This window comes from Saccostrea echinata, unplaced genomic scaffold (genome assembly GCF_033153115.1).
Source record: "Saccostrea echinata isolate AGI-Se365-2 ecotype Australia unplaced genomic scaffold, CSIRO_AGI_Sech_v1 ptg000052l, whole genome shotgun sequence".
NCBI lineage: Eukaryota > Metazoa > Mollusca > Bivalvia > Ostreida > Ostreidae > Saccostrea > Saccostrea echinata.
Window position 1 is genome coordinate 761,121 of NW_026889801.1, and position 18,520 is coordinate 779,640.

The window sequence follows — 18,520 nt, forward strand, 5'->3', positions numbered from 1 at the left end:
ATTTTTTTTAATATATTTGTTTTATCTTAATTTAATCTATTGGAATTTAATATATATTTTTTTCTTTTGTTTCTTGTTGTTTGTTTGAAAGTAAGTTTATGTGATGATGCAACGAGTTATTCAAATTACATTTCAGGTCATGAAATCTGTACTTTTGTCTATATACGTAAATTAAAGGAGATAAAAATCGTGTGATTTACACAATTAAATTCACTTACTTCAAGTCTGCACAAGTGTTTAATATGTTAAAAATACGATAAATGCACGCGCCAAGTATATCTATGTGGGTGGCATTTTATGGAAGCATATCCCGAATTCCTCACTGATTGTGCAATAAATATTAGAGTTCAAGGCCAAAATGGAGAGGTAACATAAGTACAAAATATATGGACAGTATCTGCGCTATTCTGCTAAAAAAAGAAAAAAACAAAGTCATATTCCTATCTAACTTGGGGATAATTTTTTTCTCATATTCTTTATTTAATATACACCTGAAGATGCCTTGCATTTCAAGATTTTTTTTCTTTTCGTTTTTATTATAAACGCAACCACCATCGCAGTTTTCTGTATTTAAACTGTAAATAAATCTTCTCTGAGAGGGATTATCAAACGAACTTGTAAGTTTTGAAATTAAAAGAAGTTTTTAGCACATACATTTTAAACCTGTTTAATTATTTGTGAATTAGTTTATAAAAAAGATATATGAAATACGAATATAGGGATCTAATTTAATTATTTGATTATCGAACCCATTTTTTCAACCAAGAAGTTTTTATTTATTATTTTGTGTGTGTTTTATATATCTTTTTTTTATTTAGATTGTTTTACTTTATTTCTTTTTTTATTTGTGTTTGTTTTTTTTTTGTACAAATTGTATCCATTCAATCATAACAAACCAGTCATATATTCTAAACGCAGTTTTAGGTTGTGAAAGCACTCGAAAAGAATCCTCCTTCTCATTCATATTTTCACAAGACAAGGAAGTCTAGATCTCAGGTTATTTTGTTCAACTTGAAATCTTTCCTTACTAACCTTACATGCATGATAAACCTGTAACATTTGATAGACGTACCAAAGACTGATCGAAAGAAGCTGTTCCACTTACCTCATTTTTCAAAGAAAATTATATAAATACACAAACCTTATGCATCCTTGATTTTTTTTTTCTTTTGGACATAGGAAGAGAGTATGCAGGTGGCTTCTATGTTGCGAAATTAGAGTCAGTATAACCTAAAAATGCAGTTGTACGTATACGATCCAAACATCAGATTGTTGAAATAATGAGTGAAGCAAGAAGAAAAAAATGTGATTGACATTAAATGATGCAAATCACTTTTTTTCGTTGGGTTTAATGTACTAAGTTGTTTTAGGAAAAAGATATTGGTTCGTGGATTTCTATAGTAATTTTCCATGATATGTATTAAGCAAAACGTATTTCTATCTTGAGTTCGAACATTTTTGTAAATTTGGTTATTATTATTATTATTATTATTATTTTTATTTTTTTATTTTTTTATTTTTTTTTATTTATTTATTTATTTTTTTTTTGAAAACAAACAGATAACCAGGTTACAAGAAAATGAAGTAGAACATAATTACAAAAAATATCAAGGCAATATAAATTGATTTTATTTCGCGAAAAAGTCAATACAATTGTAAATTAATATCAGGATATACATTTTACATCTACGTTCATTTTACAAAGCTTGCATCTCTCTCTCTCTCTCTCTCTCTCTCTCTCTCTCTCTCTCTCTCTCTCTCTCTCTCTTCAGAAGTCATTAATCTAAGCAGAACGGTCATCGTACTGAGAGGAGATTTTTGGGACTTTTCCCAGGTAAATTTTGGCTTCAGGAAGATTGACATAAATCAGTGGGAAACCTTTCTTTCCTTTCCATTTCTTGAGTTTCGTACTAATGCCAGCAGGGAAGAGTTGTTGGACAAAACGGTAGAATGTCTCCTTCGTTAAGGAATTTTCAGACTGACTGCCCCTATAGCAACTACAAAGAATGTATTATTTTAAAAATACTTACACATTTTTACTATTACATGGATGTTTTATTATCATGAAATAAAATTCAAAAAAGAATTTTTTGCAAGTCATGATCAAAACTCGGTATATATTGTATACATCTTGTTTAGATGAAGAGTGTTCTACTGAATGAATTCTAGCACTCTTGCATTACACCAACTGGAATATTCAAAATACTTTGTTTAATTTCACATTTGATAAATGCATGTATTATAACCTTTCCTTCTTTCTGTTAATTACACCACCGCGGCAAGCTTGACTTCGTGACGAATAAACTCGATTTCCACAACATTTCGGTTTTGGCAGATCCTTCACGGAAAACACAAGACCTAGAAAACACGTGTATTAAAACATGATGACATATGACAGCGAACCTATCCAAAATAAGAAAACTTGAAGAAAAAATACAAACCTTGACAACATTTCTCGCTCTTTCTGTTGAATGGAGTGGCAGATTTTTCAGAATGACAGCAAAGTTGAAAAGAAGAATTGTAAAATCTATCACCGCAACATCGCGTATTTTCATTGGCAGCAATTCGTTTTCCCTTGCAGCAAATTTCTGATTTCTGATTATAAATTTCTGAAACAATGACATGGATAATATGAAATTCTTTACATAATGAACGACACCTATAAGGACTCTTAACATACAAATATGTATTTGGTCAAAATCTTTTGATATTCTTATCAAAATAAATTTGAAAGTTTGACATCTTTTTAAAGTTTACTAACGTTCTCCACAGCAGTCCCCTGTTTTTGGTTGAACATAGGCAGAACCAGACCAGATACAGCATTGCTTAATTCGTTTATCAATCAAAGAGGAGCCACAACATTCAGAATTGGACTGATATGAAGGAACACCATAGAGCGTTGACCGGTCGCAACAAATTTGCTTTCTTTTATCATAAAACTCGCCTTTGCAAATATCGTATGCAATCGGAACAACTGTGTTGTTTAAGCATTTGAATAACGATGCGTTGTACGGAGATTTCCCATCGCAACACTCAAGACGTTGTGAGGTTCCGTTCTTTCCACACCATAGTGCCTTCGCTGAAATCAAGCAAGATATATCATCAGAATATAGATTTTTTTATTTGATACCAGTTGTGCTATCAGTTCCTACAGCAAGAAAGTACCTGTATTTAAAGTTGAAAATGTGCAGTTTAAAATTATTTATATGAACAGTGTCAAAAAAAGTAAGCAATTATTTATAATTGTAGTTTCGGTGGACTTTTTCTTTAAACACACTTGAGTTTCTTAATTGTTCAATTGAGAAACTATTATTGATACTGTTTGGTCTCAAGACCATAAACTGTAAACAGACTTCAATAAAAATTCAAAGTGTGTTATTCTTTGAATAATTTTGAAAATAAAACAAAATTTTCATCCTGTATATGTATTTGAATACATTTACACTATAAACGTGCAGCTTTTAATACATGTTTGTCCAATAAAAATCAAGATAATTTTTTTTAACTTTCGTCTGTTCTCAGTTTATGGTCTTTGAAACATATTATAATTTCAAACAAACCCAACAGAAATGCAGCTATGATTAATGGTCGGGATCAAGTTTGAAATATCCCATGATTTAGCATTGTAACATTTTAATGTGGAATTCGTACTCTCCAACATTTAAACTTATAAATTACTTGGCAAAACTCTACAAACAAAACCATTGCAACCGACCATCTGTAAAGTACGGGAAGTTATATTAATTTGCAAAGAGTAGAAGATTTGAAAATGAGTTAAGTGAAGTGGATGCCAGGGTCTCGATTAAAAAAAAACAAAATGTACATTTAACCAATATTTAAGAAATGTAATTTATTGTTTCAGGGTAATTGCATGTTAAATAATTACATGTATAATGCTTAGCAAATTGTGAGTTTTATGCAAGTATAACAGCCAGTTATGCTAATAAGTTCTAACATGATTTTTATTTTAGTAATGCAAACTAGTTTATTTTCGTAAGTTGTTTCTTTATCTAAGCAGAATCCTAGTCACAGGCGACTAGTAAATTTTGTATGTTGAGATAGATCTAGTTTCAAATAGGCAGATCAAAATTAAAAAAAAAAATATTTGAAAATTAATTCTTGTTAAAAGTAAATGAACTTTTCTTAAGTTTAATTTGCTTACAATTTCGGTCGTTTTTGTTACTTCCAACACATATTCCATGTTTCTTTGATTTTTCACCGACTTCTTCATCACAGCAAAACTCGATATCTGGATTAAATGTATGCTCTACAATATAAATAAAATGAAACAGCATAGTTGCGCCCATGTATGAAAAGGAAATACAAGTTTTCATTTCTGCATCACTAAAACATATTTGAAAATCGGCAAATTTATTCGAAGAGAGTTTCTTCAAAAGCTCCTATTATTATGTAAATGTAATAGAGAGAAAGAGAGATTTACTATGTGTTATACAATAGAAGTTGAAAAATCTGTGGGTCAGGGAAACAGGTAAGTACAATCCCTTTCCTTTTGCAAAATAGGTTTTAATCATGCAACTAAAATTGGTCAAAACAAATAGTCTCATTTCATTAAGTTATTTTTTTTTTCAGTTTTGCAAAATATTTATCAACCCCGTAGTGCTGTGAGTCAATGTTCATCCGACGTATTTTTTTCCTTTGAAATAAAATTGACTAGTCATTATTTGGAATTCATGAGTAATAACTAGTTTAAGAAATATGCTCGTTAAACTAAAATATATTGTATCTTGTATGTTCTCCTTTATTTCGTTTGAAAACCACGCTCGTTTATCAATACTCTAACGTTAAGCAAGCCACCTGGAAAGATTTCTTAAGCAATAGTTTTTCCATCAGTGAGACATGCAATGCCGTGATTATTAGTAATACAATATTTAGCGTACTTATTCCTACTTTATATGATTATTTATACAGACATATATATAAATAATAAAAATCATTTTTTTTTCTTTCTTATTATGGAAATTAACGTTGCAGCTATTGCAGAAAAAAAATCACACAACCCACTCCCGCGGATTATAATTTCTTCTTTTTTTTCTGCAACAGCTGCAACATTAATTCCTATACTAACAACCAAAGAAAGCATTTTATTAAATTTACCTAGAAAGGCTAAGATAATTTTGCACTAAAAGATACCTTTAAGACAAAAGTAAATATATATGTATGAATTATTTCATGAACAAGAAGAAATATTATAATTCTTGCCTCCACAGCATTCCATCTTTACGCCCAAGTGATATCTATCGTGCACTCCTGACTTTGGACAGCAAATCTGCATAGAATTATTGAAGTTCTGTTCTAAAACTTTTTCATTCTTCGTATATACACAACGTGTATAGTTGATCACTATAATTCAAAATTTATATAAATTATTAAAGCAGTCCTGTGCTGGTTTGTACATTTATTTTATTTTTTTTTAGTGCGGCATTATTCTAAAACTAATGCGTACGTATATTGTTTTGGATACATTTTATGTTCAACAATGAAAAGACTATACACGATGATTAAATGTCAACAGACAGACACAGGAAAGCAGTGATTTAGCTAAATATCCGCTGTTTTTAGTGCAAGGGTATATATACAAATAACCCAAAATTCATTTAAACATTTCTGAAAAGCTACACATTGACTTATTTACTTACCGTACCCAGAAGATTCTTTAGAAATAAATACAAAGGACAACAGTACAAGAAAGAATTTGAATTCCATTTTTCTCAATGGATTTTCTAGTAATAATGTGCAATCTTGCTTGATTGGGTATTTATAATGTCTTATGATGACGTAGATGATTTATACATGGCGGATTATTGAGATAAATCCGCTAAAACAATAATCTGGATTTATCTATAACTTTTTCATCGGGAAAACCTCATCCCTCCTGAGATTCAAATGTATATTGTGTATATGTTTTGTTTTGATAAAAACATGAGTGTCATTTCATACTTCAAAAAATATACCAATTGATCTTTACTGTAAAGTCATTATGTAATGACAATTCTATGACGCGCTGAGATGGTATTTGAAGCAGTATCAAAGGTCATACAGGTGTTCTATTGTTTATTTTTAAAAAAGTCATATTATCTTTCTCCTAATGTGTATTTCTTCAACCTTATTGTGTACAATATAGCAGGTGTTAGTTGTCAAGCGATTGCAACTTAACTGCATGGATCAATTATGCTAAATGAAATTATTTCTATTCAGATAATAACTTATTCTCTTTTCTGCTGAAAAAGATCTTCTTCTGACGGGGCTGTACCCTTTACGATCATTTGTGTATCTAGCAAGCACTTTAATAACATTCCGAACTAAAAAAAAATATGTCAGTTCCTCTGATAGTTGTGACCTTCTGGAGTGTATATTTAACAATTGATAGACGATTTTCTTCAAGGTTTTCAAACCTGGATAAAATTCAAGCAATTGATTTAATCTATTGCAACAAGTGCATTTTTCTTTATCTGATTCGTCCTAGTTTGATATTCTATAAGAGGTCCACTACAAAAATAAATCTACAAGTACACGAGGAAAATGTCAAAGAGTACAATATGATTCACAATATTCCTTAAAGTTTTTCTCTGCATCGTAGAGACGCAAAAGTCACCCTAAAGAAAGTGCCATAATTCTTCCTGAAGTTGTTTCTGGGAGTCGAAACACAAACTTACTCCGTAGATTTAATACCAAACAATCACCCTTCACAATCACAAGAACATATGCAAAGATATTCTGTTTTGAAATACGTAAAGATTAGACCATTAGAAAGACAGAAAGGGTTTAAATTGTTCTCCAAAAATCTGTAGGAGGCATCTTTTGATTGCAACCCTAAAGTACATGTGTATACATGTATTGATCCAAAATTATAATACGATCTCTCAGAATTCATTCTGCTTCTGTACATTTGTCACTCTAAAAATGGTAAGTACAAAGTATTCATGCATGCAATTTTTGTATATTTAATCTGCTCAAATAAATGGCGAATTCAGTGGTCTAAAACGTTTTTTAAAGTCCTTGTTACATAATCCTTGTGATTTAAGATCAGGATATGTTTAATCTATGTTTACATTGTTACTTTCTCATATTCTCATTTATATCGACATATCTATCAAAACATCAAGAATTTAACGAGCATGTTTATGAAAGATTTCATGGATATAGATCTATCAACATATATAATGACATAACTTGGTACCTTTTCTAATTATTTGTTTTGTTTTCTCTCTTTTATTCCAAGTTTTTTTTCCTTTTTTGATTTATTTCTTATTTTTTATTTATTTAATAGTACATTTTTTCTTTGAATTATTAATTTCTGTATTTATTTTTTATTCATGTTTGTTAAATTTAAGTTTAAAATGAATCTATTCATCAAATTTAGATTCATTTACAAAGCTGTTATGAACATGATGAAAAATATGTAATAATTTCCAGTTTTCCCCAAACTCATGCCCATCAATGATAATCTTTATTGTTGTGGATGCAGCACTGTCCTTCTGATAGTTAAGTGGCATTATTTTCGAATACACTTGCTGCCCATGCACTCAAAAAGGTGATCCTGACTAATGCAGACTAAATGTTTGTTAATAGCTATGTGAACGTAAACACTACATTAACACATTCATAGTACATAAATATACTTGATATAAGAATTCTTAAACATACACACAAAATTGGAACATTTTCAGGGCACTGGATCATTCGGTGTAAGAAACTGTAAACACCACTATAATTATAATGCTCGGATGAGCTAAGTGTATAAACTGTAAACTATAAATAAAACAATTATTATTGTGTTAAGTCATCCAGAAAATATTTATCACACAATTAATAAAAGCTTCATGTATATGATATAGAGATCAATTTTGTTTAAATGCATCCAAAATATAGTCCATAACACAGCAGATAAAACGTTTTACATACATGTGCGTGTCAAATTAAGGTTTGCCGTCTTCAGCGGAGGACTTTCTTGTTAATCCTGTTTCTTTTCCACTATTTTTATTGTTTTTTCATGCCGATTTTAATTTTTTGTGCACGCAAATTTTCGGAAGTGGTTTGTTCGATTTTCATGAAACTCTGGGGTCGAATAGAACATCAAAAAATATAAACATTCTAACTTCTTTTTGTTGACGTCCCATCCAGTTTGAGGATTTTCGCGATTTGGTGATTTTTAGAGGAATAGTTTGTGTTCGCGGGTTTTTTAATTAATCACTTAGGCCTAATAAAGGATCATGAAATTTTCATCGATGATAGAGCAATATGGTTTAATGTGCACTACGCAGTTCATTTAGACCGGAAATGCCAAACGTTGACGCTTTCCAGGACCCGAGAGATGGCGTATCAAGAATTTCATTTTAACACGTTTATACAATACATGTACTTCATTACTAATACATATTTGTTGAGACATGTAGAATAAAAGTTGTCAAAATTCAAAGTTTATATAATATGTGCCACAAAAAAAGCTGGAAAAAAATTTGCGATCTAGAGGGGCCAAAAGTTTTTCTCCTCAATTTCTCAAAAGCTATTGAGAATTACTGATATATCATTGAAGCAAACTTGTTCAAAATAAAATGTAGCAGCTGGGAACATCAAAACAATCGTCAATTGACGTCACTTCAGTCAAAACGGAATCAGTCAAAATTGCTTATTTTTGCATGGAATTGAAGATAAACGTTAATGAAGTGGTCCGACCACATATTGCATCGAGATTTTTTTTTTTTTACAAATTCGTCCTCAGAAAATGGCTCATATTGGCAAATATCGGCAATAGTTATTATCACCAAAGATATCCAACCTCGTTTTTTCGTCGATTAACGTCACTTACAATCACACCGGAAGTTGTCATAAATTAATTTCACGTATTTCAGCATAGATATCAGCAATCTTTCCTCTAGTTCTCTTTATTTTTGTGCTCAGAGAATGTACTGTATATCCGCTTAATTGATGATGATTTATATCATTCTGAGATATACTGGTACATTCTTTGAATTAAATTCTATGAGTTTTGATAACAATAATGCATTACTAATCATTTTACTAGTAATTGACTTTTTGGTATACTGGTAAATTTATGTTTATTTTTTGCAGTTCTCTTTGAATACAATATTAAAGAAAACGTTTTTATTTTCCTTGTCAGTACATTGTATAATCTAGTTTTTATTTCTACTTATTTCCACTTTTTTCGTTTGTTGGTTTCCTTATTTGGGGTTTTGTTTTTAAAGTATTGTTTTGAAAATTAATGACCAAATGCTCTATAAAGTCAATCATTATCTTGTCATGAATTGTGTATTTCACTGTCGGTAAATAGAATGCCTTGTCCTTTTCCTCGAGCTCAACTTGTAAAATTATATTTATGTAAAAGGCTTACGTAATTCAATTCATTATGAAAAAAGGAAAATGACTTTTAAGGACTTCCTTGTGTCAGCTTTAACGCATGCAATTATACTAGTATTTTCTGAGTATGTTCAAAATGCGTTAAATCAGCAAATAAATGTTGCTGTTGTTGTTGATGATGATTTTGTTGTTTTGAAATACATGACATGCAAAGACGATGTCATTTTAAAAATGTATTAGCTGGTGATCAGCTAAACAAGGTTACATGTATAAGATATTCTTCCAAGATTCTTTCACGATGACGTTCTTATCACAAAAACTGAAGTACCTGGCCAATTTTGATGTGTGGAAGAAAAAGTTTATCTTGTTTTTAATAAAAAAAAAAAAAAGATCAGTAAAGCTGGAGCATTCTTGGAATTTTCAATATTTACGTTTTCAGTAGGAAATTTACATAATATATGACAGGATCGAAACTGGTGATGTACTTTCATATTATCCTACGTAAATGATGCAATAATTGGATTCTATTTATAATGAAAGATTGATCACAATATTCTGATATAAGTATTTGAAATAATGACCTTCTGCTCTAAATTTCACTTTTTTTTTAAATTTCTAACATTGATTTTCACCGTCAACAATTGCATCAAATGGAAAATAGTGGAAAGCATGAAGTGCTGTTTATGCAGAAATGCATTTGAAAATAATCTTCAGAGTCATATGTATTAAACTCATATTAGAAAACAAAATGAGCTTTACTTTTTAAATCAGAATATCACATTGTTAACTGTGCTTCTAAAAAATGGACACAACAGCAAAAGTTTTCTTGATTAAAAATATTTTTAAGGGAATAAATATACTTATAATGAACATTCTATATCTGGTATATGATAAATTACTGAAGTACGCAAGAATTCAAGACCTATGAGCGGAACCAGAGTATTGGAAAAACAAACATATGTAATATGTAATATGTGGAGATAACGAACAGTATTCGAGCTCAAAAGTCCATTGAACATTACAAAATAGGAGCAGAGCAAACACGGACTTCTAAGACATCAGAGGTGGGATCAGGTGCCATGGGGGAGTGAGCATCCCCTGCCGACAGGTCACACCCGCCGTGTGCTCCTTGTCATGATCGGGAAATAACTGAAAAATCCGTCGACAATTCAGTGTGTAAATAATAGCCCATACAACACAAAGAATGAAATCAAATTAAGTGTAATAAAAGGTCAATGTTAATCAAAACTTCACATATTGATTCTGTATATGCATATCTCATCTTTTTTCCTTAAAGTTCTGTATCACTATACTTCAAACAAGTTTTACTTTTGCAAACTTAAAAGATTTGAAAATATATAAACATTAGCAGCAAGGAAAAAATTGAATTTAAGATAAAACATGAAATTAACCTAAGAACTAAAGACCACAATAAATATTGAACCGGATAATATATGAAATAACAAACAGTAATCAAGTTTAAAATTTCATTGAAACAAGACAAACCGGGAGCAGGGCAAACACGGACTTCTAAAAAAAAATCATAGATGGGATCAGGTGCCATGGAGAAGTAAGCATCCCCTGTCGATTGGTCACACCCGCCGTGTGCTCCTTGTCATGATCGGACAAAGGGAAAAATCCGTAGACAATTCGGAGTAAACAATGGCATAGCAATTAGTATGAAAAACGTCAGACAGCTTAATGATAAATTGTATTTGCTGACTAAGTTATTGTATCAACCAAAGAGCTTGCAAAATGCTGGAATATATATCTAAATGATTGTCATTGACAGTGCATCTTGTTATTTATGTGTTTGCATGTGTATTTAAATCCTTCTTGAAATATGAAGATAGCTATTTCGAACAGTAGGAATCAAGCTCAAAAGTCTATCATCAAATTAGATATTCTTAATGATGCATAACAAACAAAGTTATATTAATAGAAATATTTAGATACTTCACTGAAGTTTTGGGAATCTTCATGCAGGAAGCATCCGTTTTCCTTACAAATATGTTACAGTGGGCCTAGGTTAAGATATCGATTGCTTTTTATCTAAATATTTACATCTGTGAGGGCAGCAAACTAGCATGTCATAATTGGGTTGAGAGAGTGTACAATTTGTTAAAAATCAGACTTTGAGACAGCATAGACAATTAACAGATCCCACTTTTGCCACCAAATTTGTGGTGCTTTCCAGAGAATGTTTAGGTACAATTCCAGGGTTGTCAGAATGATTTATTTATTTTAACTCTTGACCGGATAGTACTTTGCCTTTTAAAAGTCCAGAATAACCGGACTGGCAGCTCAAAGAAATAGACTTAAAAGTTTCGCTTTTTATCCACGATGAAAAACATGCGCTACGCAGCACAGTTAAGGCTGCAATAAGGAGGCGGGGCCTAATTTATACGGGAAATGCTTACTATGACATCACACAAAAATATAAGTTCTTCAAATTACCACAAAATGAAATGATTTGCTATTTTAAACTGTTGAATATCTCTAAACTACATCAATACTAACTAGTGCATGTATTATTGTCATTGGTTAAATCCCACACAGCAATATATAAACAATTCACTGATCGCAATGCACTTGTCAATGTGACGTCATATCGTAAAATTTGACGCAGTCTGTATGCAGTGAGAGGCGGATCAAGTTATATTTATACAGTGAAAAAATGTATTTTGTAATTAAATAAAATATAAATTGTAGATATATAAGAGGTCAATAACTTGGATGCGATGTCTATTTTATGATTTTATTCATATACTTCCTGAACATTCCCTAGACAAGCGATACTGTCGTATATTTGTATGCAGATGCATTGAAGGGTAATAAAAGGGTCGTAATAAATCGATGTATTGCAAGGGCATACCCTCAATGAATTATGACAAGCTTTTACACATAAACTTAAGAAGTATAAAGATATTTGAAAAGTGCTGCGAACCTGTTGAAATCTTGCAAATGAATTAATTATATCTATATTTAATGTACTTGGCCAGCAAAATATTCAACAAACGGTCTAACAAATGTAATTTTAGCAAATAGATAGTAGGATCTACATAGGTTCGCAGCACTTTTCACAAACTACAAAGAGTGTTGAAAATAATCATATGTTAAACTTAGATTTTTAACTTGGTTATGCCCTTGCAATATTAGAATTTATAGATGACCTCAATACTTCAGGTATATTTGCTAAAATCACGTGACAAGTCTAAATAAGAAATCTAATCGTCCTCAACATGTAGTTTTCAACCACATTGCATTTGTCCGATAATAGTAAAATCCTAAAAAGAAACGTCCATCCTTGTAAAGAATGTATTTTCTATCTAAAATAAATTTGCTGATATTTCCATTTGGCACCTTAACTGTACTGCGTAGGTTAGAAACCAACGGAGAAACTTTTGGTGCCTCCAAATAAAACGATAAGTACAAATTTAATTTTAACATGACTGTAAACATTTAACATCCAAGAACCTTAGACACTCAAATAAATATCACAATCCGACATTATACATTAAAACGTCAGACGAAAATAAACAATGACTTGACTTACAGCTCTAGCGCGCCATATATTTAAAATTGTTCATGGTAAAACGGCTGATTACAAGTGATAAGGTAATGGAGATGAAAACTTTAGTTATCGACATGAAATATCAGTATTGATCCATATCTCTTTAACAATGAAATAAAAATAGCTCGTGTATGTGTAAAAAAGTTGTGAATTAACACATTCATTATATATTTACAAACTTGGCCACATGTTGAGAACAGGAGTTTTATGAATATTACAAAACCAACTGATAAAAATAAATTTAAAATCAAAATGTGTTAAAAATCCTTCTGGTTCTAAGCAGACAACCCCTGAACTTGATATTAAACGGATGCATTGGCAATATCTATTTTGTTTTGGAGGACCAGGTCTTTCGGCAATCTAACTGATCCCTTTTTAAGTCAACCTGTTTTTATACTAGTATTCTCAAGATGCAGAATTTATTATTTTAATATCATGTATAGCCGAATGGAATAAATAATGATTTTTCATCGCTAATTTCCCATAGCAGTAATATTTTTCACTTTAAACTTCACTTTGTGTTAAGTACGCAAATTTGAAATTTTGAAACCGCTGACAAATAGATGATACCAAAATTTCATTTGAAATGAGCATTTTTCTAAATCCTAAGATCGTTATAATCATCCTGATTGCAAATACAACCCATTGCTGGGTCGTTTTTTGACTGACATGAATCATATAAATTGTAAAAAAAAAAAAAAAAAAAATGTTTAAACTAATTTTGATTACGGACTACTCAAGTTTACTTGATCAATACAAGCATTTCAAAATGAATGTGAATAGTCGACAGGTGATGCTTTCTTTCCTCAAGCACTTGATCCTACCTCTTGTGTTTCCAGGGGTATATATTTTGTCCTCTTCACGATTCGTATTGTACGGGATCTAATTAGAATATGATCATTATTTTTTCTTTTCACCTTTTTCATTGTAATTATTCAAAGAATTGGCACATTTTGCTGTTCTTATTGTATTGTAGGAGTAAATAAATTATATGAATAAAAGAATGGATAATAAGGAAGCATGGTAACATATTAAGAACTAAGTGCCTCATTTTGAAATTATTTTGTAAAGCTAATTTATCTGGAATGATCAATGTTAGTATTCTCTGCTGTGAAAGGTCCCCATAATATGCGAAGACTATCTCCATTGTTAAGTTAAAAACCAAGCTGATTTTTATAGATGATCGTTGGTATATAGTATAATTCTTTTAGATAAGGTGTTTAAGAGTACATTGTATCAATATGATTTATCACAATTTACAAGATATTGAGGTTTTTGTAATAGTAAAACCACCTGTACATTATTATTCTGTGTGTAATACTTGTCAATTTATGTCCCCATATTCATTAAACAGATCAGCCAAGAATGTTTCAAGATTATTTTCTTTTTGTTAAATAATTTGATATGCCTTACCTGACAAGTGTTTATATAACCTCATCCTATCAAATCTAATATCCAATTTGTTTTACGGATTTTTTTTATTTTGTGCTTTATCAGTTACAAAGTTTAAAGCTTAATTTATTATTTATTAACGTTTATGGCAGTACTGGTTTTAACTGCTTTTAATGGGCAAACAGAAACGACTTCTGCCTTGTCTGAATATATTGAATGCATTTCCATGCCATTGTCATATACAATAAAGTAAATATGGATACACACAAATGACGTTGTCCTGTAATTATTTATAGACTAAAGTGAAAAGAATAGTACGTACATTAAGGACAGATGCTGCAAACAAACTTTTTAAAAGTGTTATCAAGGTAAATACAGGTAGAATAAATATATATTAATGAGTTTCATTTTTCATTCAAAGTTCAATAATATCCTAAAATGTGATTTTAAAAATGTAGGTGATGGCAAAAAAGAAGACATTTGAACATTATAAAAAGTCTGTATTTTCGCATACATTTACACATGCAATTTCTATCAATATACTTTTTTCTCACGGTTTCCTGTAAAAAAAAATGATTTTTTTTCTTTTTTAAAAGGTAAATCTACATCACTCATAAAACAAAATAACAGTTTATTATGGTTTATGGTTTCATCTATCGTGGATAAATATTTGTTTTGTCTATTTTTCAATAGATCTTCATTCGTAATAAATATAATAGGGTTATCTTTCTTTGTGTTTGCATATTATCCAAACTGTCAAAGTATCAATTAAAGTTCTTAACAAAAGGATTTTATTTAAAAGGAAATACGGCGGCGGGTCTGACCGGTCGGCAGGGGATGCTCACTCCTCCATGGCACCTGATCCAACCGCTGATGCTTTGGAGGTCCGTATTTGCTCTGCTCCTATTTTGTATTGTTAAATGGACTTTTGAGCTTGAATACTGTTGGTTATCTCCATATATTTCATTAACAAAAACGCAAAATATTTTCGAGGCCGAAGTTTCAATATAATTATTTTTAAAAGATTCATTCTGCACATGGTAAACCAACCAGTCAGACGTAAGTTAGATCGAGGTCACGTTTAAAAATAATTGTATTCACAAGTACATTCGCACATAGACACCACGTCATGTGTAGTGATATTCAACAGGTCAATTGAGGTTAAATCAAGGTTAACATCGTCATAACAATGAGAGGGACAAGTTTTTGTTTTGTTTTGTTTTGTTTTTTATCTATTTAGGCTAAACAAATCACTCAAAGAATGCTTGATTTTTGTAACATGAATGATTTACTTGTGAATGATTTCATAAGAATATATACATCAAATACTGATATTAAAAATATTGAGGTATCAAATAACTTCATGAATGAAACATGAATGAAATAAAAATTGAGTAAAACTGAAACATTTTCTGAGTTTAAGATACTCGTATATAATACACTTGCAAAATCTATGATATGTTGGAAGCATGTTAGAAGAGTGATAAATATAACAGACTCTCTCGTATTACTAAAATAGTTGTAATCCAGTATCAAATCAGGTAAAGAAAAGATCAAAAACTCTTCTGGGTTCCAGCTCTTGTTTTATGCCTTATGTCACCTGATAGCACAAATACAATACTTATGAAATAGTTTGTGATCTGTTCAAAGAAAACTGAAATGTTGTTATTTCCCTTTAAGGGATAATACTGAAAGATGAGATTTTTTTTATATTTGTATGTATTATGTAATTAGATGCATACAATGCTATGAAACGAACGGTGAGGAAACTAATATATACAACTGATCGATTAATTATTAATTGAATGATGTAAAACGTGTCAAACTCATACTTCAATTCTATTTCCTGTTATTAAAAAGTGTTTTATTTGCAATAAATAAACATTATCATACACAAAAGCATCCGTCTGTTACAAGTCCTATAAATAGTACATAATGGTAGCATGAACAAGGAACAATGTTGGTAAATTGGCCTACTTCTAAAAATAGATTTGGAATTCCCTGCTTCTAAAAAGCTAAACTTATTCTAAAGCAAGAGAATTCTTTATTATAAACAAACGAAAACACTCACTTACATTAATTCACTGGAGTTATAAATATTACAATTAATAATTAAAATAAGATAATCTATGAAATTCTGCATGTAAATTCTATGTCCCACATTACATGGAGCAGACTCGTGAGCAAAGAGTTAGGCTTTGAATAAGAATTGGATATCCAAGTAAGAGTCGTATATTGTATTCAAGGAAGTGTTAAACCAGGAGCAAACTGAAATGTTCTCTCGTATTCTCTTAATAAAATTACTCTTACGATAGCCTGGAGGCAGGGGAGGAAAAAATGAGAAAGGTAATGAAGAAAACAGGATTATGGAGGACAGAAGAAGAGAGGTTGAAGATAACTTAATCCCTGATAATTCCAAACGATTTTATCCCCCCCCCCCTCAAAAAAATACATATTTATTATTTAATATATTTATATCTTCCCTCTATCAGCTTTTGGAATGAATTTCCACAATTCCACAATTTCATATTACATGCAAATGCTGTTGTTTTCATTTATATATCATGTTTTGGGACAAACACTGGTATCTCGGAGAAAATTCAACGGGCTAGCGTATTGGTAGCTAATTTATCACCGTTATCAATCTCTTTGTATAACTGTACTGTTTTAAAATCACAATTTTAAGATCTCACAACATATCTCTTTTTTAACACAGGCTAAGAAAGCCAATGTCCATATCCACAAGCGTCTCTTGATGGTTCCACTTTTGAGAGTGAACAAGCATGAAGACTCAGAATCCGTCAAATGCATACATTATTTGCAGAAGATTTTAAAAAGGTAACAGTTTCCCAATGCTTTTAACATCTTGCAAATGCCAGGGAAATGAAGATTGAAAAGTGGATTATTTGTACTGGATCCCTCTTCATTGGTGATATTTTCCGTCAAAGAAACTTTGCAACTACAATTGTGAGAAACAAATTGCTTTGAATATTTATGTTACTGTTATGTTATGTTATGTTATGTTATGGTGTAAAAATGAAGTGATTTCATTATTCTCTTACCCTTCGTTTACACTTTTAAGCAACCCTTCACAGCAAATTTCTGTCAAAGACGAATACATCTGTGTTCCGCAACATTTAGATTCCTTTGCATTGATAACAGGATAAATGATACCTGGAAATGATTTTGATTTGTGAAACTAGCCGTAAATGATGAACAAATTCTTCAGTCACATCATGACTATCAAGGTTTTACCAGTTAATAGGTTACTAACTGCTCATGAATACCACTCAAAAAAAATCATTCGTTTAATTTCTTTGCTTTGGAATCGATATGAGCGTTTACGCAGAGTAAATTTTGCTATATAAAGATATAGAAATATATATATTTACGTTTATCCTCCTCCCCATAGATCATTTTTTCACCATTAATTCCAAGCCCACTCTCCTTGTCGTACACATGTTTTTCGTGGCATAATTGTTTGTCCGGTATGAATGTTCTTTCTGCAAGTGAATTTCAGTCATGAGAATTATGCATGTATGGGTATTAACACACAGTTAAAATTAGTTATCTTATCAAACAAATTCTTTTCAAAATAAGATAAGAAATTGTATATTAAATGATTTTCATACCATCACTACCACAATTAATACTCAAAGTCTTTATATCGTTGTTTCGATTTCATTTCAGTGTTTTATTATTTCTAGGTTAAGCTGACACCAGACTGTTTATATCTATACTCTGTATTTTGCATTAGAAGAATTTATTTATTTGGAATTATTGTTTTTTATAGATATTACTTTAAAATGGCATGTTTGATTCAAATAATTGATGTGTTTAAAAAATCTAGAGCTTAGCTAAGTCTTGGGTATCGCTAAAATTGTTCTCGCAGATTGGCCAACAAAGTCTCGAAAAGAGTTGAGGTAAGCATAGTGTTTTCACCGCTATATTAATCATTTATCTATAATCCTCATACTAACTTATAGTGCTTATCATTTGAATTAATTTGTCCAAAAGCGCTGATTAAACCATGAGGATAAGACCCGTCAGTTACATAATCATGGAAAACAGACAGAATACATTTTGCAAAAAGATGTAATAAAAACAATTACATAAATATCTCCAAATATATTTTTCATAGAAAGATATCCCAAAGTTTCGAATTATAACCAACAAAAGAAAAATTGCATCATAATACCTCCACAACAATCTACGAGT

General features: G+C 30.7%; 2 protein-coding genes across 2 annotated transcripts in view; one reads left to right on the plus strand and one right to left on the minus strand.

The window, feature by feature from the left end:
* Positions 1 to 18,520, plus strand: part of LOC133204132 (xylan 1,4-beta-xylosidase-like) — a 478,456-nt gene that overhangs the window by 63,573 nt on the left and 396,363 nt on the right. The window lies entirely within an intron of this gene.
* LOC133204248 (galaxin-like) lies at positions 1,784 to 5,236 on the minus strand. Its single transcript, XM_061339989.1, has 6 exons — positions 5,221 to 5,236; positions 4,163 to 4,267; positions 2,762 to 3,079; positions 2,442 to 2,609; positions 2,247 to 2,358; positions 1,784 to 1,997 (listed from the first exon to the last, which is right to left on the minus strand). The coding sequence occupies exons 1-6, from the start codon at positions 5,234 to 5,236 to the stop codon at positions 1,784 to 1,786; spliced, it is 933 nt and encodes a 310-aa protein (XP_061195973.1).